The sequence below is a fragment of the Grampus griseus genome (genome assembly GCF_964374135.1).
Source record: "Grampus griseus genome assembly, chromosome: 1".
NCBI lineage: Eukaryota > Metazoa > Chordata > Mammalia > Artiodactyla > Delphinidae > Grampus > Grampus griseus.
The window spans coordinates 121655878-121680699 of record NC_139017.1 but is presented as its reverse complement, the minus strand read 5'-3'; the positions used below and the strand labels follow the sequence as shown (position 1 = coordinate 121680699).

General features: G+C 34.7%; 1 protein-coding gene across 1 annotated transcript in view; it reads right to left on the bottom strand.

Annotated features, from left to right (window-relative positions):
• NEGR1 (neuronal growth regulator 1) overlaps positions 1-24822 on the bottom strand; it is a gene marked incomplete at both ends in the record, with an annotated part of 906787 nt that overhangs the window by 281314 nt on the left and 600651 nt on the right. The window contains one exon of the mRNA XM_082653283.1: positions 8349-8480. Within this exon, the coding sequence (XP_082509409.1) occupies positions 8349-8480 (132 nt within the window). The remainder of the gene's footprint in view (positions 1-8348; positions 8481-24822) is intronic.

The following is a 24822-nucleotide window of genomic DNA, read 5'->3' as shown; positions in this document are numbered from 1 at the left end:
AGGTGAAAAGAAAAGGTTTAATTTGTAGATATTTATGTTGGTCTATTGAGTAGAAATGTTTTATTTAAAAATGTTTTCTGGGTGATTATCCATACGTTTCTAATATTCAGTGCTCAATATCCATAAGGATTTTCCTTCAAATTTCTTAGTTCCTCATGTCTCTCTTAGCTGTAGTTGTTTTCAATAGTGTCATTTTAATTTTTTCCTTTACCCTTGCAATGACAAAACAGAAACCTTCCAAGTACAATCCATGGATGTAGGGAAGAAAAATATTTAAATACATTTCTTTAATATTCAGATGTGTCTCTGAATAGTTTTATCATCTCAAAGTTATTCTTCTTTGATTGTGAAGCACTGGATCTATGTCTGCCTATGAAAACTCATGAACTCCCATTGAATCTGGCCCTGCCTTCCTCTACACTACCCATCCTCCTTTCTGTTTCCCTTTTTGGTCTCCTTCAGCTCACCGCAGCCTGACAGATCCAGCAGTGCCTTGTCCCCTAATTCCTATGGGGTTAAGCAAATGCTGCTGCTATTGCCACGGAGCCCTCACTCCTTTATTTCCTGTTTTTTTTTTTTTTTAGTATCTATCAAATTCAATTTTATCCTTCAGACACCATCAGGGCCAAGGCCTCTTGGAAGCTTTCACTGATACCCCAAGGTGTCTTTATGATAGCCTTGCATAACACCTTATGATTGGTTTATCAAAGTACTTGCCACACTTTACTACAACTTCATGGTTCTTTTTTTTTTTTTTTGAATTTTTGAATTTTATTTTTATTTTTTTTTTATGCAGCAGGTTCTTATTAGTCATCAATTTTATACACATCAGTGTATACATGTCAATCCCAATTGTCCAATACATCACACCACCATCCCCAGCCCCCCGAGGCTTTTCCCCCTTGGTGTCCATACGTTTGTTCTCTACATCTGTGTCTCAACTTCTGCCCTGTAAACCGGTTCATCTGTACCATTTTTCTAGGTTCCACATACATGTGTTAATATACGATACTTGTTTTTCTCTTTCTGACTTACTTCACTCTGTATGACAGTCTCTAGATCCATCCACGTCTCAACAAATGACTCAATTTTGTTCCTTTTTATGGCTGAGTAATATTCCATTATATATATATGTACCACATCTTCTTTATCCATTTGCCTCTCGATGGGCATTTAGATTGCTTCCATGACCTGGCTATTGTAAATAGCACTGTAATGAACATTGGGGTGCATGTGTCTTTTTGAATTATGGTTTTCTCTGGGTATATGCCCAGTAGTGAGATTGCTGGATCATATGGTAATTCTATTTTCAGTTTTATAAGGAACTTCCATACTGTTCTCCATAGTGGTTGTATCAATTTACATTCCCACCAACAGTGCAAGAGGGTTCTCCACACCCTGTCCAGCATTTGTTGTTTGTAGATTTTCTGATGATGCCCATTCTAACTGGTGTGAGGTGATACCTCATTATAGTTTTGATTTGCATTTCTCTAATAATTAGTGATGTTGAGCAGTTTTCATGTGCTACTTGCCCATCTGTATGTCTTCTTTGAAGAAATGTCTATTTAGATCTTCTGCCCATTTTTGGATTGTGTTGTTTGTTTCTTTAATATTGAGCTGCATGAACTGTTTATATATTTTGGAGATTAATCCTTTGTCCATTGATTCGTTTGCAAATATTTTCTCCCATTCTGAGGGTTGTATTTTCATCTTGTTTATGGTTTCCTTAGCTGTGCAAAAGCTTTTAAGTTTCATTAAGTCCCATTTATTTATTTTTGTTTTTATTTCCATTACTCTAGGAGGTGAGTCTAAAAGGATCTTGCTGTGATTTATGTCATAGAGTGTTCTGCCTATGTTTTCCTCTTTTGTCTTTCTCTTCTCTTAGATGTTGAACTCCTTGAAGACTGATATCCCTGGCCCTAAGACCTCAATAGTATCATAGTAAGCAATAAGTAAATAGGTAAATAAATACATATATAAATGTAGATATACTGAAGTAAATCTTCATTATCACATATGAACTAGTACTTCATTTAGAAGAAAAACAATATGTGGTTTTTAATGTCCTGAGTTGTTCCAGGTAAGTGTTAATTAGCTTATCAAGAAATTTAAAAACAGGAGAGTAGCTTATATTATAAGCAGTATAAAAAGATGAGGAAAATGGAAAATAAAGGTAGGGGCACAAAATGGAACCAGAAGTGAAAACTTAGGTGATAATTGTGAATTCAAATAACTCTCATTTTTCTTCTGGTCCTATGGTAGTATCTTTGTCCAATTCCAACCCCGAATGCTGAGCTTTTCTCTTTTTTTAAGGTGATATCTATTTGTCATCTGCAATTTCTTCTAGTCTTAAGTCTGATGTGTCTGCCTAACTTGCCCAACGTTTTGGAGAAAACTTATGAATAGCCTAAGAAAACTGGTCCCTTCGCTAGAATCTTCTTCCTCCTCTTACCTCTCCCTGATGGCCCCTCATTTCAGGCTTTGATACAATTGTAATAAGTTATACTAATTGGTACATTCTATTCCACATGTTTGGAGCTAGTTATATTGGAAGATAAAGTGCAAATTTGCATAAATGAATATGTATCAGATGCAAAGTAATGTACAAATATGTGCTTGTGATTTACTGGATAAAATCTTAGTTCACAGTGCACTCAGAAATATCTTTACTGTTTGACCATAGGAAGAATTACTCAATTCTATTTTACTGGAAATTGTGTGTGCAAAATAATTTCTGATACCAAATACAATGAATGATCTTACTGACATGAGCGAAAACTGAAATAATATCTAGACCTCTTTTTACCTTAATCTAGTTGACTCTATATTTTTTCTGGTTAATTAATACTTTCCTTTGTTCATGTCTTTTCACCCTTGAAAATCAGGGGTGTTATGAAGTATTTTAATCTCATCAAACTTCAATTTTCTTATCTGTAAAAAAAACGGAATTAATGCTTTCTCCTTCTGGGTGAAAGCACTATATAAATGGCAGGTTATTTTTATTGAATCCACCTGAAAATTTTGGTTAAAAAAATGGTATCAGAAATAAGTTAGTCAACATACCATTCACTTATTGTTCTGGGAGAAAAAAATATATAATTGTGGAACAAACCTAATTATCTCTTTCCTGTTTTGCCTAGTAGAGTAATGCACTTGGTGAATGCTAATCTTTTAAATAATTCATCTGATAACTATTTTTTGAGTGCCTCCTATAAACCTGGTGCCACTCTGTGTGACGGGAATACATCTTTGTACAAAGGAAAGGAAAACCCCTTAAGACATAGAGCTTACATTCTAGAGTAAATATGTGCAGAGAGAGATGTATATTTTTTCAATTGCCAACGGTGGGACAGTCACTGTGATAGGTGCTATGTGTATATTATCTCATTTAATCCTTACCCAAACCCTGAAAATTATCTATTATTGCCCCAAATTTACAGAATTGGAAATTGAGACTCAGAGAGGTAAAGTGGTTTCCCAAGGTCTCAAAGTCCAGTAAATTATAGAACAAGAGTTCAAATAAGTTACACCTGACTATAAGGTCCGTATTTCTAAAAGAGTTCCTCTTAACTGAAAAAGTACATATAAATAGAATGGAGAAAATACAACCTGTCACAAGATCAGAGAATCCTGCCCCTTTTACCAGCAATATTCATTTTGAAGCGTGAGGTCTTGCAGGCTTTCCTGATTTCTAAATCTGGGATTCTGCTTCCCTATAGAGATCTTTGTTATTTGATTAGTCTATGATACCATCTACATTTTCCAGATTCTAGATTTGGCTTCCATGAATCAACTTTACTGATTATTTAGACCCTGGTCTCTCTTTTCCTGTTTTTCCCAGTTTAATTGAACCCATGGACTTTCTGGACATTCATTCTTCCACTTTTTAATTAACAATACAAATTATGGGACTAATATCCTCTAGGCTGCTTCCAGGGATGGAATACAAATGCAAATAAGACAGAGAATCTATCCAACTCCAATCCACTAGCTCCCTCTGGCTTAGCTAACCAACTGGTTCAAATTTTTTTCTCTCGTGTTATGTGTGTGTATGTGTATTAATTTCTCAAGGTCTGTTTATGATAACTGTCATGATTCCTTTTAATTTTTTAGTTTGTTTTTCAATTTGATAAGAAATATATATACATACTTACATATGTAATATATATGTAAGTATATATATACATACATATGTAAAAATGTGTAATATATATGTAAGTATGTAATATATTTCTTGTCCAATTGTGTGCAGGTGTGTGTCCATACATATATATGCAAACATATAAAGAAATGTACATATTCATATGTTTGTTATAACTATATTATATCATAAATTCATGAATATATTATATTCATATACAAGTGAATAAGAGAAAATACAGAGAAAAACAAGGAGAATAATCACCTACAAAATCTCCCTACTCAGAAACAAGCTTTTGTATAAAATCTTACTATCTATAGTAAGGCTTTCTGTAAATAACTCAAAATGAACTTATTTATTCAATCAACCTAGTCCAATCTATACAAAATAATTCAAATATGCCAATCATTTCACTAAAGTGCTGTTTAATTAAATTAAATAGAAATCCACATGAAAGTGCTATAAGTACAAAGTGTGTGGCAAAATATGATATTTATTATATGTATGAGATATATACATATAGTGAATGTGGCAAAGGTATTAGATGAATACTAAAACATGAAACATTTCTAACTTACAGGGAACCTAAATCTCTTCCTCAAATTGACTTATGGAATAACTGAGTCAACCAGAGCTTATGAAAATTTATTACATTTCATCTTGAACCCCATTTGGGAACAGGGACAAAGTTTCTCTTCAAATTATAACTCACAAAGCTACTGCAATTTTACATGCACCATCAATATTGATTAATAACCATGAAAAGAAGGGCTGTCTTGAACCTGACATAACTCTATCTTCAGGGAACCTTCAGGTTATCCTGGGACGTGAAGTTTGTGTTTGTTATAGAGCACTGTGCTCAAGTTTGGGTTTTGACAAACTAAAGTTTGTTCAGTAGGTTTTGGCTAATTTCCTTTGGGAAATCAGTTCAGTAAAATCCATGGATAGTGCTTCTAAAGGGGTAAAATCACAAAATTAATACTTTCCAAATTTCCTCATAACCAGGAACATACACACTTACACTCACACACCTACGCTACTTAACTATCACTGGTATATGTGTGATAAAATTATTCCAAACTAAGGCAAATTTTAGATCTTGACCAGAAGTCTGAACAAACTTACATAAAATATTGATTCAAGAGATGTAAATTTAATTGATCAATCAGTATTCAATACAATTCTTCATGGCACATTTAAGAAAATGTGAGCTATCAAAGGTATAATTTGAGAAGCAGCAGAAAACAACATTGAATGTTTAAAACCATTTAAAAAATCCTGCTGAGTCCCTTTTCTTAATATTTTTAATACTGTGTTGGCACCAACATTTCCACTTATGATTGTACTTTAACTGAAATTAGTTCTTAATAAACATAGTCTGTATTATGACTATAATAAACACATCCTTAATCTTTTTTTTTTTTACTTTCCCCTTTTTCCTTCCGGTTTTCCTTCTTAAGTTAAAGTTGGTTAACAACGTTTTCTTTTCTACCGATTTTTAGGTGTCTAAAACCCTGCAAAAGCCACTGAAGCACCCTTTTCAACTGATGGAATGTTTCTAGGCTCTGCTTCAAACTTTCCTGCTTCCATTTTGTGTTGGAAGACAATTCTCCACGGGTCTCTTGTGTTTCTGCACATCTTGTGAGCAGAGGCACTGAAAACTTTTGTTCCTGACAATCTTTTCAACGAAGTTTGTATAGAGAACAGTCTTGGAAGATAGAAGAGGTAGTTCTCTCCATGGAGCAAAGGGCAGGTTTGTTTACAGTCCAGTATAATAAAGATAATTTCTCCCTCTGTGGCAAAGGGCAGGTTTGCTTGCTGCCATTATACAAAAAAAAAAAATCGAGTTTCTAAGCTCAGGGAGCCTCAGCTATGACACAAACCCACTGTGTGTATAGGCATCAGCTAGCCCTCATCATATCACCCTGTAGTAATTAGGGCTTGGGGAACGGATGTAAGACAATACTCTGGCTACTGCTATCACTATGAGTAATAAACTGCCCCTTGTCTCTGTCTTCTGCCAGCAACCATGAAATTGTGGCAGATCCTTCATAGTTCTCAACATCTGTTTCCTTAATTTCTGTCCTTCTGCTTTATATATGGATTCTTTTCTCCACACAAATCCTTTAGATGATGACTCATTGGTTGGTGTGTCTTTCTTTCAATTCAATTTCTCTCCAAATATCTGCATCCTTACTTGACCTTTATCAGTCTAAAGTACCCACTTGTCCAGGAAAAAAAAGAGAATCGGATTACATAATAAGTGACAATGAACTAAAGTCAGAGAGATAAAAAGATAGAAAAGAAAGTGTGAATGCAAAAAATAGTGAGGATTATACATGGAGAATAGGCCCATGAAAATCCATATGGCAGCTTGTGTTCAATTGTATCCCCATTGGAGACATAAGTTTAGAGATATGTTGTTTCTGGGGGCTTGAAAGTAGGCTGCATTGCCAGGCTGGGTGCCTTGCTTGTTTGACAGATTGACTCTACCTTTTCTTTTCTTAGTGCTCACTGCTAAAAATATTACTTCCCTTGTACTCCTATTTCTCACCTCTTTTCCCAACCCTCCAACAATAAAATTTGTAGGCTCATATTCAGATAAGCATGGTTAGTTATAAAATAATCAGGGATTTTTATTTGCTTATTAACTCTAATTTCAGAGAGTTCCAGAGGGATGAACAGTAACCCTCTGCAAAAGGAGTCCTGAGATTCAATGAGGACTTATCATAAATGCATAATTCCAGGCCGTATACCTCAAGGATTTTGATTCAGTAGGGCTGGTGGGGCACAGAAAATTTCCATTTCTAGTAAGCTTCTTGGGTGCTCTGTGGAAGTTTGTCTCAGAATATTATATGAGAAACTCTGCTACAGAAACTGCCTCCTTCTGGCATTATGCACATTTGCTCAGAGTCAACTCCAAATGTATATCTTAGTCACTGACAAATGTTAGTTGGTTGCAATGATTTGCCCTGGCAGACACTCAACTGCCTAGAGTGTTTTTTTTGTTGTTGTTGTTGTTTTTTTTTGGCAGTACGCGGGCCTCTGCCTGTTGTGGCCTCTCCTGTTGCAGAGCACAGGCTCTGGACGTGCAGGCTCAGCGGCCATGGCTCACGGGCCCAGCCACTCCGCGGCATGTGGGAGCTGCCCGGACTGGGGCACGAACCCGTGTCCCCTGCATCGGCAGGTGGACTCTCACCCACTGCGCCACTATGGAAGCCCGCCTAGAGTGTTTTGATAGTCATTTTTTGAACCATGAAACTGAGATTCATATTAATATGAAAAAACTGCTTAGTTTTAGCATTTGGGGATATATTTGGAAAATTTTCCTTCTGATCTATGGTACAATACAATGTACTCATTATTAGCAATGGCCATATATAGAAAGATGTATAAATGGGAGGAAAACACATTGGAAGCTATAGTTTGAAACCACTTTTGGTAAAATACTATTACCCCCAAAATATTCTATTTGAATAAGTTAAACCATGTGAAAATTTTTGAGAGAAAGACTAAAAGGGATTGTTTTTGAAAAGTAAAGACTATCGCAGTCATTGCTGTTGAGATCATAAGGTATGAAATAAGATAAATGAAAAAATGACTTTCATCACTGTTTTGAAATATATTTAGAGAAAAGGTATAACATAATGACACTGATGGTTCTGCAGGTATCTCTTAATATTCTAATTTCCTACTAATGACGTTCATGGGAAAATTACTTCTTCATTTTCTCAATGTTGTCCAAACTAAATAGAATTAAATACCCACATAATAGGAGTATCACAATAACAGCTTTTCTCTTTAAGTAGAATAGCACACTTCATGTCCATCAAATTTGATTGGGAATTCCACACTTAAATTTAGTCAGAATACACTCCAGGTGAAACCCATGAGAATGAAGATAACACCATGAGTATAGGATGCTTTAGAGATAAGGATACCACAGTTTAGAATGCCAGGGACTAGGATGATAATGGAAACACTGCCATCTAAACATTAAACTGAATTATTGTGGAATTACTTGGGGCAATTGATGTTACATGAACAATTTGATCAATATTCTAACATGTAAACATTTTCACTGCCAATAGGCAGTGTTTATCAATAGACCACCTCTTAAAAAATTGCAACATATGTTTCAGACAGTATTTTTCAGGTGTTTTATCTTTTCTTTGAAATTATATTGATAAAAGGTTATGGGACTTACAGTTTACGACAATTTTCACTTTTTTCACATCTGGAAATGACACATCATTTTCTGCACTGCATTCATATTCTCCAGCCTGGTCCCGTGTAATTCCATAAATGTCCAAATATTGTCCATTTTCAAATGGTTTCGCTACGTGAAGAAAAAAGTACAGTGTGTTTAATTGTAGCTGCTTGAGTCTTCATTCAAGTAAAACAAAGATGGTGTGTCTTCCTATTAGATATTGCTGACAAAATAATTCCAAATGTAACTGGGGAATTATTAAACCTTTTGTTCTCTTATATTCAGAGGTAAAGTCAGAGAAAAAAGCAGAAACTGAACAAGGGATACTGTAACAACTGTTTCCCCACAACAGGATATACATGTGTTCTTTTTAATTGATTGTGGTCTCCTAACCTCCTCACACATCAAATCAAGCTCTGCACATTTCTGTAATTGAGTTCAACAACCTCCTAGCAGTGTAGATGAAATTCACTAATATGACTTGCTACATATTGACTTTTATACAGTGTAAGCTAGCAACTTGACACTTAACCTAACTAAATGCTACTTTTCTTTTGGGGAAATCTCACACTCATTCTCAAAGTTTCAAGCTAGATGGATTGATAAAAGTATGGAGATATATTAAACCATTGCTATATTTCAGTTTCCATACTTTTAAGATTTCTAAGGGAGGTATACTATATACACTATACATAACCCACCTAATAAACCTCAGGAAAAAACTTTATGATTCTCAAACTAAGAGTTAAGTGGCTGTAAAAACAAACTAAATTATTTTTATTTTTTAATATTCCAGAGAAAACATTCTATTTGACTAAAAGTGACAGATTAAAAATACAGAGACATAATCATGGATAAAAGAATATTCCCAAGTGAATGGGATTTGAAAAGAAGACTCCTTTCTGAAATAATGGAATTTTTATTTATTTGAAAGTAGAGAATCATCGGGCAGGAGGTTCCTGATTATTAGAGATACTGCAGAGGAAGAATGGGCCTATGTGAATTTTAGGAGGAGGGATTTCATATATAATATCTATGTGAAAAATTTTTTATCCTTTGGGTTCCCTTGTCTGAGTATATCAGTTGCTGCATTGTTGCCCTCCAGGTAACTATGACTTTGCTAACTGAAATCTGCAGTGTTTAGAATATAGATGATTAAGTCATTTCTCTGGCTGATCACAATTTGTAGACAGAGGAGAGTTATATTTCTGAGATGATAGTTGGCTGATATGCTATTGTAGGTATACAGAGGTAAGCTCACAAAAGTAGCAGTTGTCTTCAAATTCATGTTCCTAAAATCTGATTTTATAATCATTTTCTTTGCTCAACTTGATATCTTTATCTGACTCCAAACACTAACATAATATTAAATTTTAATGTTCCCTTCTATTTCTCTTATTTTTAATTCTTACAATGAATATAATCTAGGCCTAAATGTGTCCATAAAAACCTACTGAAATATAGGGAGGACAAAATCTTTATTCATATCTAAGAATTTTTAAAATATAACTTGAATTATAAAGGGGGATATTAAACAGAAATTAAAGTATGGGGAAAATTAATCTACTATATCAGAATTAAATAATCTCATTGGGCAGTATAAAATGAAGCCAATCACAAGTGAAAAGGTATAATATTGTGAAAATTTGTAAAACCAAAATTTATAAGGGTCTAACTTATTTTCAATATTAAAATATTACAGGTAAATTCCCATTTTTGTGAAATGACATAATTTTAAGAAATGTTACCCCACAAACACATGTTTTTGACAAATAAATCATTAAATATGGTGTGTATTAGAGTATGTCATTGTTTAAAGAAAGAAACACATTAGATTTGAAATAATAGATTTCAGAAATATAAAAAGAAGCAAGCATGTTTTCTCTCTTAAATGGTTAAATGGCAGACTTTGTAAGACTGACAACAACTACAAGAAGCTGTGTGACAAAACATCACCAATATCAAAACCACTACCTCATTCAACTCGAGAGCACCGGTTACATCTATTGAATGTTTGTTCCTAGAGTTCACCGCACAATCTATGTACCCAGATTCGGGGATCCTTCTCCAACCCCACCAGAGTACAATGTCCTTATTTACATACCAGAATTATCAATAGATGTCTATGCATTGCACAAATCAATACCTATAGAGCCAGTGAATGAATGGGTGATATTGCCAACACTAGCTATTGATAATAAGACACTAATATAAAGAAGCATAAATGCATGGTCAACATCTTAATTTTCCCCACTGGATTCCTGATACTTTAAGCCATTCCCTTAATTCCATTCACCATGCATCAGCTCTTCCCAAAGGTGTGCTCTAAGTATTCTCTTGTTTTCACACAACTGTAGTTCTGTTTTCATCCTGAACGCATCTTGCTCTTTTCTCAGTCTAATCTTACCACACTTGAATTTCAGATTTGAAACTTGGAGTTGCTTTGCCTAGAATTTATACCCTGGAGTGTCCTGGCTGTCTGTGATTTGCTTGGTTGCCTCTTTGGCTTTTGTTATACTCAGTTTTCCTGAGTAGTAATTCTTTACCTTAGTTTTAGACCCAAGGAAACCAATCTTGTCCTTGGACACTTGTCAGGGTCTCTCTCTATTTCCATCACTCCCCTAGTAAGGGAAGATGATTTGCGCATAGTACATTGAAATGCAAAGAGTAACATTTCAGTTCATGCAATCTAACTCAACTTATCCCCAGAAACCAGAGGGGAAAGACCAAGGCTAAAGGGATATAGGGAGCTAGTGACTTGGCATCATCACCACTGCCAAGACTTTACAGTGTTTATGAGGGTTATGTACTATCCTAGCCTACTCCTTATAAATCTAGAAGATGTATAAAAATTGTGTAATATCTCGTAGGGTACCAATTATAAATGTTGGTGAAACATAAGCCATTGTGACTTGGCAGCCTTCTTCTGGTCACAGGTTTTACCATTCTCCATGTGCACAACAACAATTTCTGTTTTGTTTATCTGCATCCCTAGCTCTACCATAGTACTTGAAACAGTATATACTTGGTAAATATTATTGAATAAATAAAAAATACATTGATTAAGGAATTAATAAACTGCCGTTAGGATAGTGCACAAAGAATCTAAACACATATTTGTAGAAGTTGCCACTTCTCTTTCAGAGTCGAGAAGAAGGGAAAGAACTTTAAAGAATTGTCATCCTTGCTGACGTCTTGTAGTGATAAGTGATGGCAGTGGTGAGAACAGACTCTGGTACAGCTATCACAGATCCTTTTTATGATTATAAAGACTAACAAAAACTTCAAATACAATTTGGAAGAAAAAGCGATAAGTACTTCCTGTAATCTAAACAATAGTTTTCTTTTGTGCTTAGTCTCTTCCAGCCATGGATAGACTCGTCTCAAAAAAAATGGAGGGGCTTCCCTGGTGGCGCGGTGGTTGAGAGTCCGCCTGCCAATGCAGGGGACACGGGTTCGTGCCCTGGTCCGGGAAGATCCCACATGCCGCGGAAAGGCTGGGCCCGTGAGCCGTGGCCGCTGAGCCTGCGCGTCCGGAGCCTGTGCTCCGCAACGGGAGGGGCCGCAGCAGTGAGAGGCCCGCGTACCGCAAAAAAAAAAAGGAGAACTGGAGAAATTCCACAGGCTTTCAATGATGCCACTATTATCAACATCTTCAAAAGAAAGGCTATAAAACAGGATACAGCTATGCTTTATAATATCTCTCTTATACTGATTTCTGATAAGAATCTGGCAGGAAAGAGTTCTGTATTGGCCATTAAATAATATCTAGATTTGGCTTTATGGTTTGGTAAATCATGTGAAAATTGTTAGTAACAACATTATATTTCTACAAAGTGCTAATATGTTTGAGAAAAACTTTTGACAAAATAAATCTCCCTTCCCTTAACTTCTAGTACGTTATCCTTCACTAATTTTCCTCTCACCTCTCTGGCTATTTCTTTTCACTTTTTCAAAACCCTTCACATCTTCACATCTCCCAAATATTGCTTCTGTCCTATGACCTCTCTTTTCCTCATTCAGTACACTTTTAATGATTCAAGGGATTTGTTCATTCATTTTCATCTCACTATTATCTATATATTGATAAGCATCTGATTGATCTATTTATCCCGTATCTATATCCCGAATCTTGGAGACATTTATTTAGCTGGACATCTCCACTTGGATGTCTCACAGGCATCTCAGAATTAAAACACCAAAACCAAACTTACTTTTCCTGCTATACCTGAAACTCCTGCCGAGTACCAATCTCAGTAAGTGCTCTGATTATCACCTAGTTGCTCAAGACACAAATCTTAGCTTAACTTTGACAGCACATTTTGCTTTAGTCCATAAACCATCAGTCACTGTGCCTTGTCAATTTTACCTCCTAAGTAATTCTCAAAGCCCTTCTAGGAGCCTCTGTGTCTCAGTTACTGATCTCTGAATGCACATACTCGGATGATGTGCCAATGACTACACACTGCTTTGCAGAGTCATTTCAATCATTTCCCAAAACCCTTGCTCAGAAACAGTCATCTCATTTTTCATGGCTGCCCCGAAAGAATATATTTTATTAGGTTCTCATAGCCATTTATTACTAAATAGTACTCTGCAAATGAATTTTAAAATACCCTTTGAATGATTCACTTACATTTATGACTGTAATTATTTCCTGTCAGCTTGTTATACACCAGCATATTTAGTATCATACAAGTATCTCCTCTATGCATTTTCCCATATTGAGTGGTTAGGGATGTGGGTTCTAGAACTAGCCTATATGGCTTCAAATGGCAGCTCTGCCATTTACAAGCTCCGTGACCTGATACAAGGTATTTGACCAATAGTTTACTCATCTGTGATGTGTGAGGATAATAACAGAACCTGCCTCACACTTATGGTTGTTGTGAGGATTAAGTGGGTTAATGTAAGCAAAGTGCTTAGAACACTGTGTGACACATCATAGGAAATATATATATGTTGTTATTACAATGCACAGGATTAGGCATGCCAGGAAGGTTAGTTTAGATAAATATTGTTTCTGTGGTGAGAGGTTACTGTATTCAAGGATTGATGCTTCTGTCTTAACATGATATTCAATGGAACTAGAAGTGAAAATAAAGAAGTCGCTGAGAGGTGTTAATAGCAATGACCAGTTAAGTTCTCATATCACTGTAGGAGATCAGTAAATACATCTCTCTTGTAGATCTGTAGATGGATTTGAAGGTTGATCTCATGTTGGAGTCACTTTCTCTCTGCCTGAATTCCCAAGGACAATTCAACCTTAATTCACTTCTTTCCTTTCTTAACAAAGCAAAACAAGAAAGCCTGCACTAATGTTATATGGCATACACATGCTTGCTATTAATAATTTTTCTTTTTTATTGTTTATTGACATATATTTGACATATAATATTATATTAATTTCATGTATATAACATAGTGATTCAGTATTTATATACATTATACATTGGTCACCAGGATAAGTCTAGTATCCATCCGTCACCGTACAAAATTATTTCAATATTATTGACTATATTCCTTAAACTGTATGTTACATCCCCATGACTTATTTATTTTATAACTAGAAGTTTGTACCTCTTAATCCACTTCACCTATTTTATTCAATCTCCCACCCTCCTCTCCTCTGTTGACCACCAGTTTTTTTCTGTATCTATAAGCCATTTCTGACTTGTTTTGTTTGTTCATTTTTTATTTTTAGATTCCACAAATAAGTAAAATAATATACTTGTCTTTCTCTGCCTGACTTATTTCACTTAGCATAATACCCTCTAGATTTATCCATGTTGTCACAAATGGAAAGATTTCACTCTTTTTTTATAGATAGTAATATTTCATTGTATATATACCACATCTTCTTTATCCATTCATCTGTCAAACATTCCTCTATTAATGGACACTTAGGTTGCTTCCAAACCTTTATTATTGGTAAATAATGCTGCAATGGACATTAGAATGCAAGTATCTTTTTGAATTAAATTTTTTGTTTTCCTCATATTAATATCCAGAAGTGGAACTGCTGGATGATATGGTAGTTCTAGTTTTAATTTTTTGAGGAATCTCTATGCTGTTTTTCATAGTGGCTGTACCAATTTACATTCCCACCACAGTGCACGAGGGTTCCCTTTTCTCCTCATCTTCACCAACACTTGTTTCTTGTCTTTTTGATAATAGCCTTTCTGGCAGGTGTGAGGTACTATCTCACACAGAAATCTTACATGTGTTTCCTTGTCTTTACCGAGGACTAGGCTGTACATACATAGCAAGAAATCTCAAAAAGCTGAAGAAAGAACAACTCGGGAGTTTGTAAGCTGAACAATTTCTAGAGCTCAAACAATGTGAGGAGTCATTTGATCTCTGACTATCAAGAATGAAAAGGCCTCTGTAATTATCAGAGAATTCAGTGCAGACTTAAGAGGCTTATGTCTTAGTAGAAAGGTTAAAGAAAAGCTGGAATAGAGATTCTTCTAGATCTGCTCCTTTAAAGCTTAAAAGTAGGATTCCATGGACCAAAATTATCTATAAGTAATATAGCTTCCTGTAAGAAAAAAGCCCAACATTTTTTAAGGGAACAAAATGAAATCTAGACATTCAACAATGTAACAAACAAAATTTCCAGTTTCCCATGGAAAAAAATCACTATATATTCAAAGAAGCAGAAAGCTGTGAACAGTGACTAAGATAAAAATGAGTCAACAGAAATAGATCTACAAATGAAAGAGATGATAGAACCATCAGGCAAATATTTTAAAATAGCCAGCTATTATAACTATATTTAAGTATTTAAGGAAAAAATAGTGAATATAATTATGAGAGGAATGGAAAATAGAAAAAAATTACCAAAATTCTTGACATAAGAACACAAAATATCCAAACGAAATATTAATTGGCTGAAATTAATTGGCAGACTAGATACTGAAGACAAACTTTATTAAACTTGAAAGTATTTATTCAAGCATTTTAGTATTTATCTAAACTGAAGCAGAAGGAGAAAAGAATACAAATAACCAAACAAATAATTAAACAAACAGAGCCTCAGTGATATATGGAAAATATAAATTTCTCTCATATATGGATATTGGAGTTCCCTAAAGGAGATAGAAAAAATATTTGAAGAAATAAAGGAGGATTTTTTTCCAAATTTGATGCATACAATAAAATGTCAAATATAATAAGTTGATAATCTCCAATCAGGATAAACACAAATAAAAATCACTCAAAAGCACATTATAATCAAGTTGCTGAAAACCAGAAAGAAAGAGAAAATTTAAATAGCACCCAAAGACAAAACAAACATTACATGCCAAGAAACAGAAACAATTATTTTCCAGACTTCTTGTCTGAAACTACATAAGCCAGAAGACAGTAGAATACCACCAAAAAAAAATAAAGGTCTAAAATCAATCCTGTGAGCTTCAACCTTAAGAAGCTAGGAAATGAAGAACAAATGAAACCTAAAGAAAACAGAATTATGAAAGTAATAAAAAGCAGAAATCAGTAAAATTAAAAATGGACAATCAATAGAGAAAATCAATGAAACCAAAGCTAGTCTTTTAAAAGATCACTGAAATGGATAAAGCTTAGCCAGGCTGATAAAAAGTAGAAAGATAACACAAATTACCAATATCAGGGGTGAAAGAGAGGATATAATAACTATAGTCATAAGAAAAATTGAATAGCTACTAAACAAATACTAAGAAAAACTCTCTAACATTTAACTCAAGAATTTAGATTAAATGGGCAAATTCATTGAAACACACAAATCTCAAAACCGACCTAGAAGAAATAGAAAATCTGAATATTCAATATATTTTCAATTATAAGAAATTAAATTTATAACTTAAAATTTCCCACATGGAAAACTCCAGGATCATGTTTATTAAGATTTTAAGGAAGAAATAATGCCAGACTTATACAAAGTCTTTCTGAAAATGGAGAAGGAAAATTCCCCAAAGCATTTTATGAGGCTAACATTACCTCAATATCAAAACTAACAACAACAAAAGAAAAAAAAATCATGAACATAGACACAAAAATCTTTTAACAAAATTTTAGTAAACAAATCCAGTAATATATAAAAATGATAATACACCATGGCCAAGTGTGGTTTATCCCAGAATTGAAAGACTGGTGATACAACTGAAAAATCAAACAATATAATTCACTATATTAAGAACAACAACAATAATCTACAAGTATCTCTAGATACAGGTAAATCATTGAAAACATTCAATATTCATTCAAGATAATATGTTTCAGAAAACTGAGAATTGAAGGGAACTTTCTCAACTTGACAAAAACTTCTGCAAAAACCCTACACACCTAACCTCTTACTTAATGATTTAAGAGTAAATCCTTTCCCCCAAGATGAGGGTCAAGGTTGTCTACTCTGACCCATATCTCACATCTTATACATAAATTAACTCAATAATCATCATTGACCTAAATGTGAATCATAAACCTATAAATATTCTAGAAGAAAACAAGGGGAAAAAAATCTTGGTTTTGGGCTAAGCGTTCTTAGATATGACACTAAAAGCATAAGACATACAAGAAGATATGGATAAACTGGATTTCATCAAAATTAAACAAAACTTTGCCTTACAAAAGACACTATTAATAAAATAGAAAGGCAAGCCATATAATGGGAGAAAACTTTCTAAATCATATTGTACAAAGGTCTTGTATCAAGCATATATAAGGAACTCTCAAAACTCAATAAAAACATACAATCTAATAAATAAATGAACAAAAGATTTAAATAGTTGCTTTTTGAAAGAAAATACTCAAGTAGTAAACAGATATGTCAAAAGGTGACAGACATAATTAGTCATTAAGAAAGTTAGGAAAAGCAAAACCAAAATGAGATTCCACTGTACATGTATTAGAATGGCAAACAAACAAACAGAAAACTCACACACAAAACACGCACACGAAAAAACCACTGATTAGTGCTGGTAGAAAGCAGAACACCTGGAGTTCTCCTATATTGCTGGTGGAATGTGAAATGGCACTGTCCCTTTGAAAAACAGTTTGTCAGTTTCGCATAAAATTAAACATGCATTTACCATGTTTCCAAACAATTTTACTCCTTGAGAAATAGAAATCTGCATTTGCATGAAAACCTGTATACAACATTTATATTGGCTTTATTGGCAATGACTAAAAATGAAACAACCCAAATGTCCTTTAAATAGTGAATGAATAAACAAATTGTGGTACATCCATACAATGCAATACCATTTGCCAATAAAATTATTCATATTATATAACATGAATCTCAAATACATTTTACTAAATGAAAGAAACTAGACCCAAAAGACTACATGTATGAGTTAATTTATATAACATTCTAGAAATAGTGAAACTATAGATGTGAAGAATAGATCAGTTTTTGCGAGGGTTGGGGAAGGGAAGGCTGGTTGACTACAGAAGGGCATCATGAAGGAATTTCTTCAAATACTTAAACTGTTTTGTATCTTGATTGTGGTGGTGAATACATGTGGATGTGTTTGTTAAAACCCATAGAATTTTATGCTACAAAGAGTGGTTATTTACTTTATGTAAATTTAAAGACAAAGCATATTGATATGTAGCATACCACTACATACTCAATAAAATGACCAAAATTAAAAAGGCAATACCAAATGTTGATGAGGAAGTGGAGCATATAACACAGCTTTCTCCCAAGAACTAACATGAAAATCCTTCTTTCCCAATCCTTTCAGTCCTACAGGGAAGGAGATAGTTTTAGGAGCATTCTAGTTGGCTGATGGTGAGTCATATTTTAGAAGTTTGGCAGAGGTAATGGGAATTACAACTCACTCTGCTATCTGTTGCCTTAGGATCTCAGCTGAAGGTTCCATTTTAGCATCCTATTATATTAGCTTTGTGACCCAAGGCCCCCTGTGAATAATACACTCTGTACTCCAGGGTCCGTCCAGAGAATAGAGCTTTGATTTCTATTATCACAAGTTCACATAGAGAAATAGCATTCATAAGGGATTACATGAAGGAAATTCATTCGTTTCTTCAGCTATTTAAGTTTTTTTCTTTTCAGAATAAGCCAGTATATTAGAAGACTGTCCCCTTTCATTACTTTATTATGGTTCCTATTAAAATTTCCTTTACCAAACTTTGCTTTAGTGTTATCATACCAGTCTTCATTGCAGGACATTATAAGAACGGCCATATGAAATTTCCCATTACATTTTTATTGGAAAAGTTACTGAGGCCCTACTGCTATAATCAATGTGTCCACTTACTGCAGACCCACGGGAGAAATTCATTGTGCATCTTAGTACCAGGAAAAGCTCTACTTCTGACATCCTAATTTGCTTTGATATTATGATACATGATCTTATAAACTGTTTGTTACCCCCTTCATTCTTTTTTCTAGGCCAAGATACAGGAAAATATATTTTTGATTCTCTATATCTAGTATGTTTTGAGTATCATTAAGTAATATGTGGACATCATAAGAAAGAGTATAAAGCAAAAGATATTTGCAAAATGGTTATATTACATATAATGGAGCAGAACTGTGTTAAAATAAGTAGATTAGGTAATTTTCTATTGGCTATTACCATAGAGCTTTTGAATCTACTTTGTTTTTTTAAATATTTATTTATTTATTATTTATTTATTTGGTTGCATGGAGTCTTAGTTGCGGCAGGTGGCCTCCTTAGTTGCAGCACGTGGGCTCCTTAGTTGCAACACTCCTTAGTTGCACCTCCAGGGCTTCTTAGTTGGGGCCAACCAGCTCCTTAGTGTGGCACGTGGGTTCCTTAGTTGTGGTTCACAGGCTCCTTAGTTGCAGCACGTGGGATCCTTAGATGTGGCACACAAACTCTTAATTGTGGCATGCATGTGGGGTCTAGTTCCCTGACCAGGGATCGAATGCAGGCCCCCTGCATTGGGAGTGCAGAGTCTTATCCACTGCACCACCAAGGAAGTCCCCTGGATCTACTTTGTTTACAAGCAGAAATATTTGCTGAGCATACAGAAAGCAAAGCAGCATGGTGCCTAATAGGAACGTTACAATAATTATGACACCACCTTGAGATCATCAAATAACATTCAACTAATCATGTTGAGGGTTCTAAAAGTCATTTAGCATCTTGAGGAAATAGACACATACCAACAGTTAACTCTAAATGTGTTCACATCAATACTACAAAGCTACAGTAATCAAAACTATGTGGTATTGGGACAAAAACGGACATATGAATCAATGGAACAGAATAGAGAGCCAGAAATAAACCCACATATCTATGGTCAATTAATCTTTGACAAAGGAGGCATGAATATACAATGAAGAAAAGACAGTCTCTTCAGCAAGTGGTGTTAGGAAAGCTGGACATCCACATGTAAATCAATCAAGTTAGAACACCCCCCCACACACCATATACAAATATAAATTAACTCCAAATGGCTTAAAGACTTAAATATAAGACATGACACCATAAAACTCCTAGAAGAGAACACAAGCAAAACATTCTCTGACTTAAATTGTACCAATGTTTTCTTCGGTCAGTCTCCCAAGGCAATAGAAATTAAAGCAAAAATAAACAAAAGGGACCTAATCAAACTTATAAGCTATTGTACAGCAAAGGAAACCATAAACAAAATAAAAAGACAACTTACAGAATGGGAGAAAATATTTGCAAATGAAGCAAGCAACAAGGGCTTGATTTCCAAACTATACAAACAACTCATACAACTCAACAAAAACAAAAAACAAACAACCTGATCGAAAAATGGGCAGAAGACATAAATAGACATTTCTCCAAAGAAGAAACACTGATGGCCAATAGGCACATGAAAAGATGCTCAACATTGTTAATTATTAGAGAAATGCTAATCAAAACTACAATGAGGTACTACCTCGCACAGGTCCAGAATGACCATCATTAAAATGTCTACAAGTAACAAATGCTGGATAGGATGTGGAGAAAAGGGAATCCTCCTACTCTGTTGGTGGGAATGTAAGTTGGTGCAGCCACTGTGGAAAACAGTATGGAGGTTCCTCAAAAAACTAAAAATAGAGTTGCCATATGATCCAGCAATTCCACTCCTGGGCATATATCCAGAGAAAACTCTAATTTGAAAAGACATATGCACCCCAATGTTCATAGCAGCACTACTTACAATAGCCAAGACATGGAAACAATCTAAATGTCCGTTGATGAATGGATAAAGAAGGTGTGGTACATATGCATAATGGAATACTACTCAGCCATAAAATAGAATGAAATAATGCCATGTGCAGCAAGATAGATGGAGCTAGAGATGATCATACTAAGTGAAGTAGGTCAGGCAAAGACAAATATCATATGATATCACTTCTATGTGGAATCTAAAATATGACACAAATTAACTTATTTATGAAAGAGAAACAGACTCACAGACATAGAAAACAAACTTATGGTTACCAAAGTGGAAAGGGGGTGTGGAAGGGACAAAATAGGAGTTTGGGATTAGCAGATACACACTACTATATATAAAATAGATAAACAACAAGGTCCCAATGTACAGCACAAGGAACCATATTCAATATCCTGTAACAAACCACAATGGAAAAGAATATATAAAATATACGTATAACTGAATCATTTTGCTGTACACCAGAAACTAACACAACACTGTAAATCAACTACACTTAGATAATAATAATAGGAAAAAAGAAATAAATATGTTCATATGGATGCCTTTGTCAGGAAAAAAAGAGAGATTTTGTAACAATAATAGGTAAAAAAGTAATTGAGAATGTGGACTTCAGAGTAGATGCACTGGGTTTCGTGTGATCTGGGGTAATATTTTTAACCTCTCTTGGGGTCACTTTCCTCATATGAACAAAGAAAACAATACCTACCTCATAGAACCATTATAAGCATTAGATGTGAGAATATGTATAAAGTTCTGTGCAAAATTCCAATAAAATTAAAATGAAAATTTTTATTGGTAAAAGTATTAATAAAAATGAAATTGAAATTATGATGTGTTGTTTAGTGCCTATAGTGTTTGTATTTAAGAGGTAGCAATTGTGTTGTGTGATCTCATTACTTAATTTTGATTTTACCCAAAGCCTACAGAGCCAAAAAAAGTAGTTTAAAGTGGAAGAAACAACACCTATGCCTATTCCTGTCATGTAGGGATCAAATTCACTCAATAGAGCCTTAGCAGAGCCATAGCCTTTCTAACTGCCACCTCACATTTGGATTTTGTGACTATTTTTCTGGCCTCTTTACATGTGGTGGCCTGAGACTCATTTTCCCCGGAAAGTAAGAGATTCGATTGAAATGGCAAGTTTAGTCATTGTTTTTTCCTTTCAAATTTTAAATTGCAAAAAGAGAAGTGAAATAACATATTGTGCATCATTCTGGGGAAGAATTGCCCCCCCTCCTTCCATGCCCTCCCTGCCTCTAACACACATACCTTCTTCAAGATGGATAAATTATGGAAAGAAAGTACCTGCAAAGGAACAGGCTGTTACAGTTTATGTGGTGGTTTGCAGCTAGGTTCTGTTCTGACCAGGTTGAATCTATTACTAGCAATGCATTATTTACCGTCTTTCTGAATGGAGCCATATGTTATTGGTCTGCACCATGTGAAGTCTCTATTATGTTCCATTTGAAAGTATTATAGCTTACCTGAATGCACTAGTCTACATATGCTGTAGCCTAATAAAACTATCTTCTCCAAGTAACAATAGTCATAGTTATAGAAGGTTCAACTGGGTATCGGAAAATATTGTTTACACTTCCACTATGCCTATAACTAACTCAGTGGCTTTATGTGTCTCTTAGCATATTTGTTCCTTATTTCTGCATCTGCAAGATAGGAATTGCTTTGTTCCTAGTATTACTTTTGCTGAGTAAACCCCAGTCTTATCTTCTCAGTCATGTAAAACAGCCCAGTGCCTATGTAGATCTGCAGAGCTAATCCTAATTTTGTGCCATATCTCTCCTCTGTGTCTGTATATTTTTTCATAGTTTTCATCAAGGTCAAAGATTTAATCTACCAGTAAGTTTTTAAGCTGCACTTAATATCTAAAGTGTTTTGGTTCCAGAAAGAAATCTAATACAATAGATGCTTTTTGACTAACATTGCTGAATGCTATGGGCAGAACTGTGTAACCCCCAAAATTCGTATATTGAAGGACTAACCCCTTCCTCCGCCCAGTGCTTCAGAATGTGACCATATTTTTAGACTGGGTTTTAAAAGAAAGTCTTCAATTAAGTTAAAATGAGGTCATTAGGGTGGACCTTAAGCCAATATGACTGGTGTCTTTATAAAAAGAGGAGAGGACATTTGGACACAGACATGTGCAGAGGGATAACTAGAAGTCATATAGAAAAGATGACTATCTGTAAGCCAAGGAGAGAGGCTTGAAACAGACCTTCCTCATGGCCCTCAGAAGGAACCAACCTCGCCGACACCTTGATCTTGAATTTTTACCTTCCAGAACTGTGAGCATATAAATTTCTGTTAGGCCACCCAGTCTGGTATTTTGTTATGGCAGCTTTAGTAAACTAGTAAAGATGCCATATATGAAGTAGTAAACGTTGTATCTTGTCTCTTAGAATACATTACTCATATTTAAAATGCTAGAAATTTGACATATTGCCTTTTATTCTATTTCAATTTTTTATCAAATTCCAAATATTTTTTCTAGTATTTATCCCCAAACAGCATGTAAGGTATCACAAGATGTATATAAAAGCCAGTCATTTTTTGTAATGCATTCAGTTTTTCTGTTTACAAAACACTTGCAACATGTAAACGAAATCAAAGCAGTGATCTTTTCATTATTACATTTCTGTCTCCTTTATATTTTCCTCTGTCTCTATTCTTATACTCAATTTTCTTCCCAGTAAACGAGATATCCCTTTCTGTATGCTTAAGAGTCTGCCTATGTGTGCCAATCCCTTGATCCCTCTTACAGAACTTCAGCCAAATTGAAAGAAAAAAATCCACAAGGTTTTCTGTAAAAAGTACTGTCCCTCAGAGTTGAAGCTAGTGCTATGAAAAGGGATAAACTAAGAGTTTAAGTTATAAGGTCTTATAGAAAAGAGTTTGAGGAAACAAAATTGTGCCACTCTCTGGGGAAATAATTTTTTTAAAAATCCTTCATGTTTTTGCCCCTAACACATTAAGCCTTTGGTTTCTGCAAAAGCCTTTGGGTTAGCCCTTTTTGAACATGAACCAACATGATGATATATGAGGCTTAATGAAAAAGTTCTATTCTTAACTCCCTACTCTCTCTACAGCCAGTAACTTAGAAACTTTGGGAACTCAAAAGTTCTGGCTTATGAATACATATAAAATGTTCATTACATTTGTTACATTAAAGAATGAAAGGTAACTGACTGAAAGAGAAATAGAATGAAGCAAGAATAAATGTATGAAGTAATGAACTGCCTGGCCTTTCCAGAGTTTGACCACCAATGCAATTTCCCCCCTACCATATATCCAATATATTATACCCTCTTCTTGGTGGATCTGAAATTAACATCTAAAAATGAAGGCAAAACAATTGTTACCATCATCTTCTGGTGACCTCATTCTAGCAGTGATGGAGAAACCTTCCATCACCATTGCATTCCCATATCTTTCAAATGTTTCTGGACAGATTAGATAAGCCCCCACTATTTCTGAAAAGTCAAGACCAAAGTGATAAAGGAAGATAACTGAGAGTACTTAGAATTAAAAAATATTCTAGTTCTATAAAATATAATTTCATAAACCCATAAAGGAGCATGTGCTCGACATGATGGCTAAATCTCACACAGTGTCCATTCACTAAGAAAAAAGAAAGCTCAACTGAAAAGGCAGTTGCAATGTAGGTATATAGTGGAATATAATCATTTTAATTTTGATTATTTGATATTACTATATGATTAGAAAAGGAAATAAGAAGAAAATGACAACTATATTGAATAAGAAAATAGAATGCAGAAATGATAGATATTCAATAAAAAAGTTTTTAAACAAATAATTCAACTGTTTCCATTGTACAATACTGTGACAGTGTACGGAGAAATATATTGTGATATAAAATAGGGGGCTTCCCTGGTGGCACAGTGGTTGAGAGTCCGCCTGCAGATGCAGGGGACATAGGTTCGTGCCCCGGTCTGGGAAGATCCCACATGCCGCGAAGCGGCTGGACCCGTGAGCCATGGCCGCTGAGCCTGAGCGTCCGGAGCCTGTGCTCAGCAATGGGAGAGGCCACAACAGTGAGAGGCCCGTGTACCACAAAAAATAAATAAATAAAATAGGTGAAGAAATATACTGGTTCAATAAAAGTGATACAATCTATTGATACTATGAATGACACCTCTATGCAACAGGAAGAAAAAGAAACTCCTTTGAAGCCTTAAGTGCCTGTATCTAGCTAAGCTAAATCAGAGAGCAGTGTACAAATAATTCATACATATGCATGGGTGATATGATATAACGGGCATCA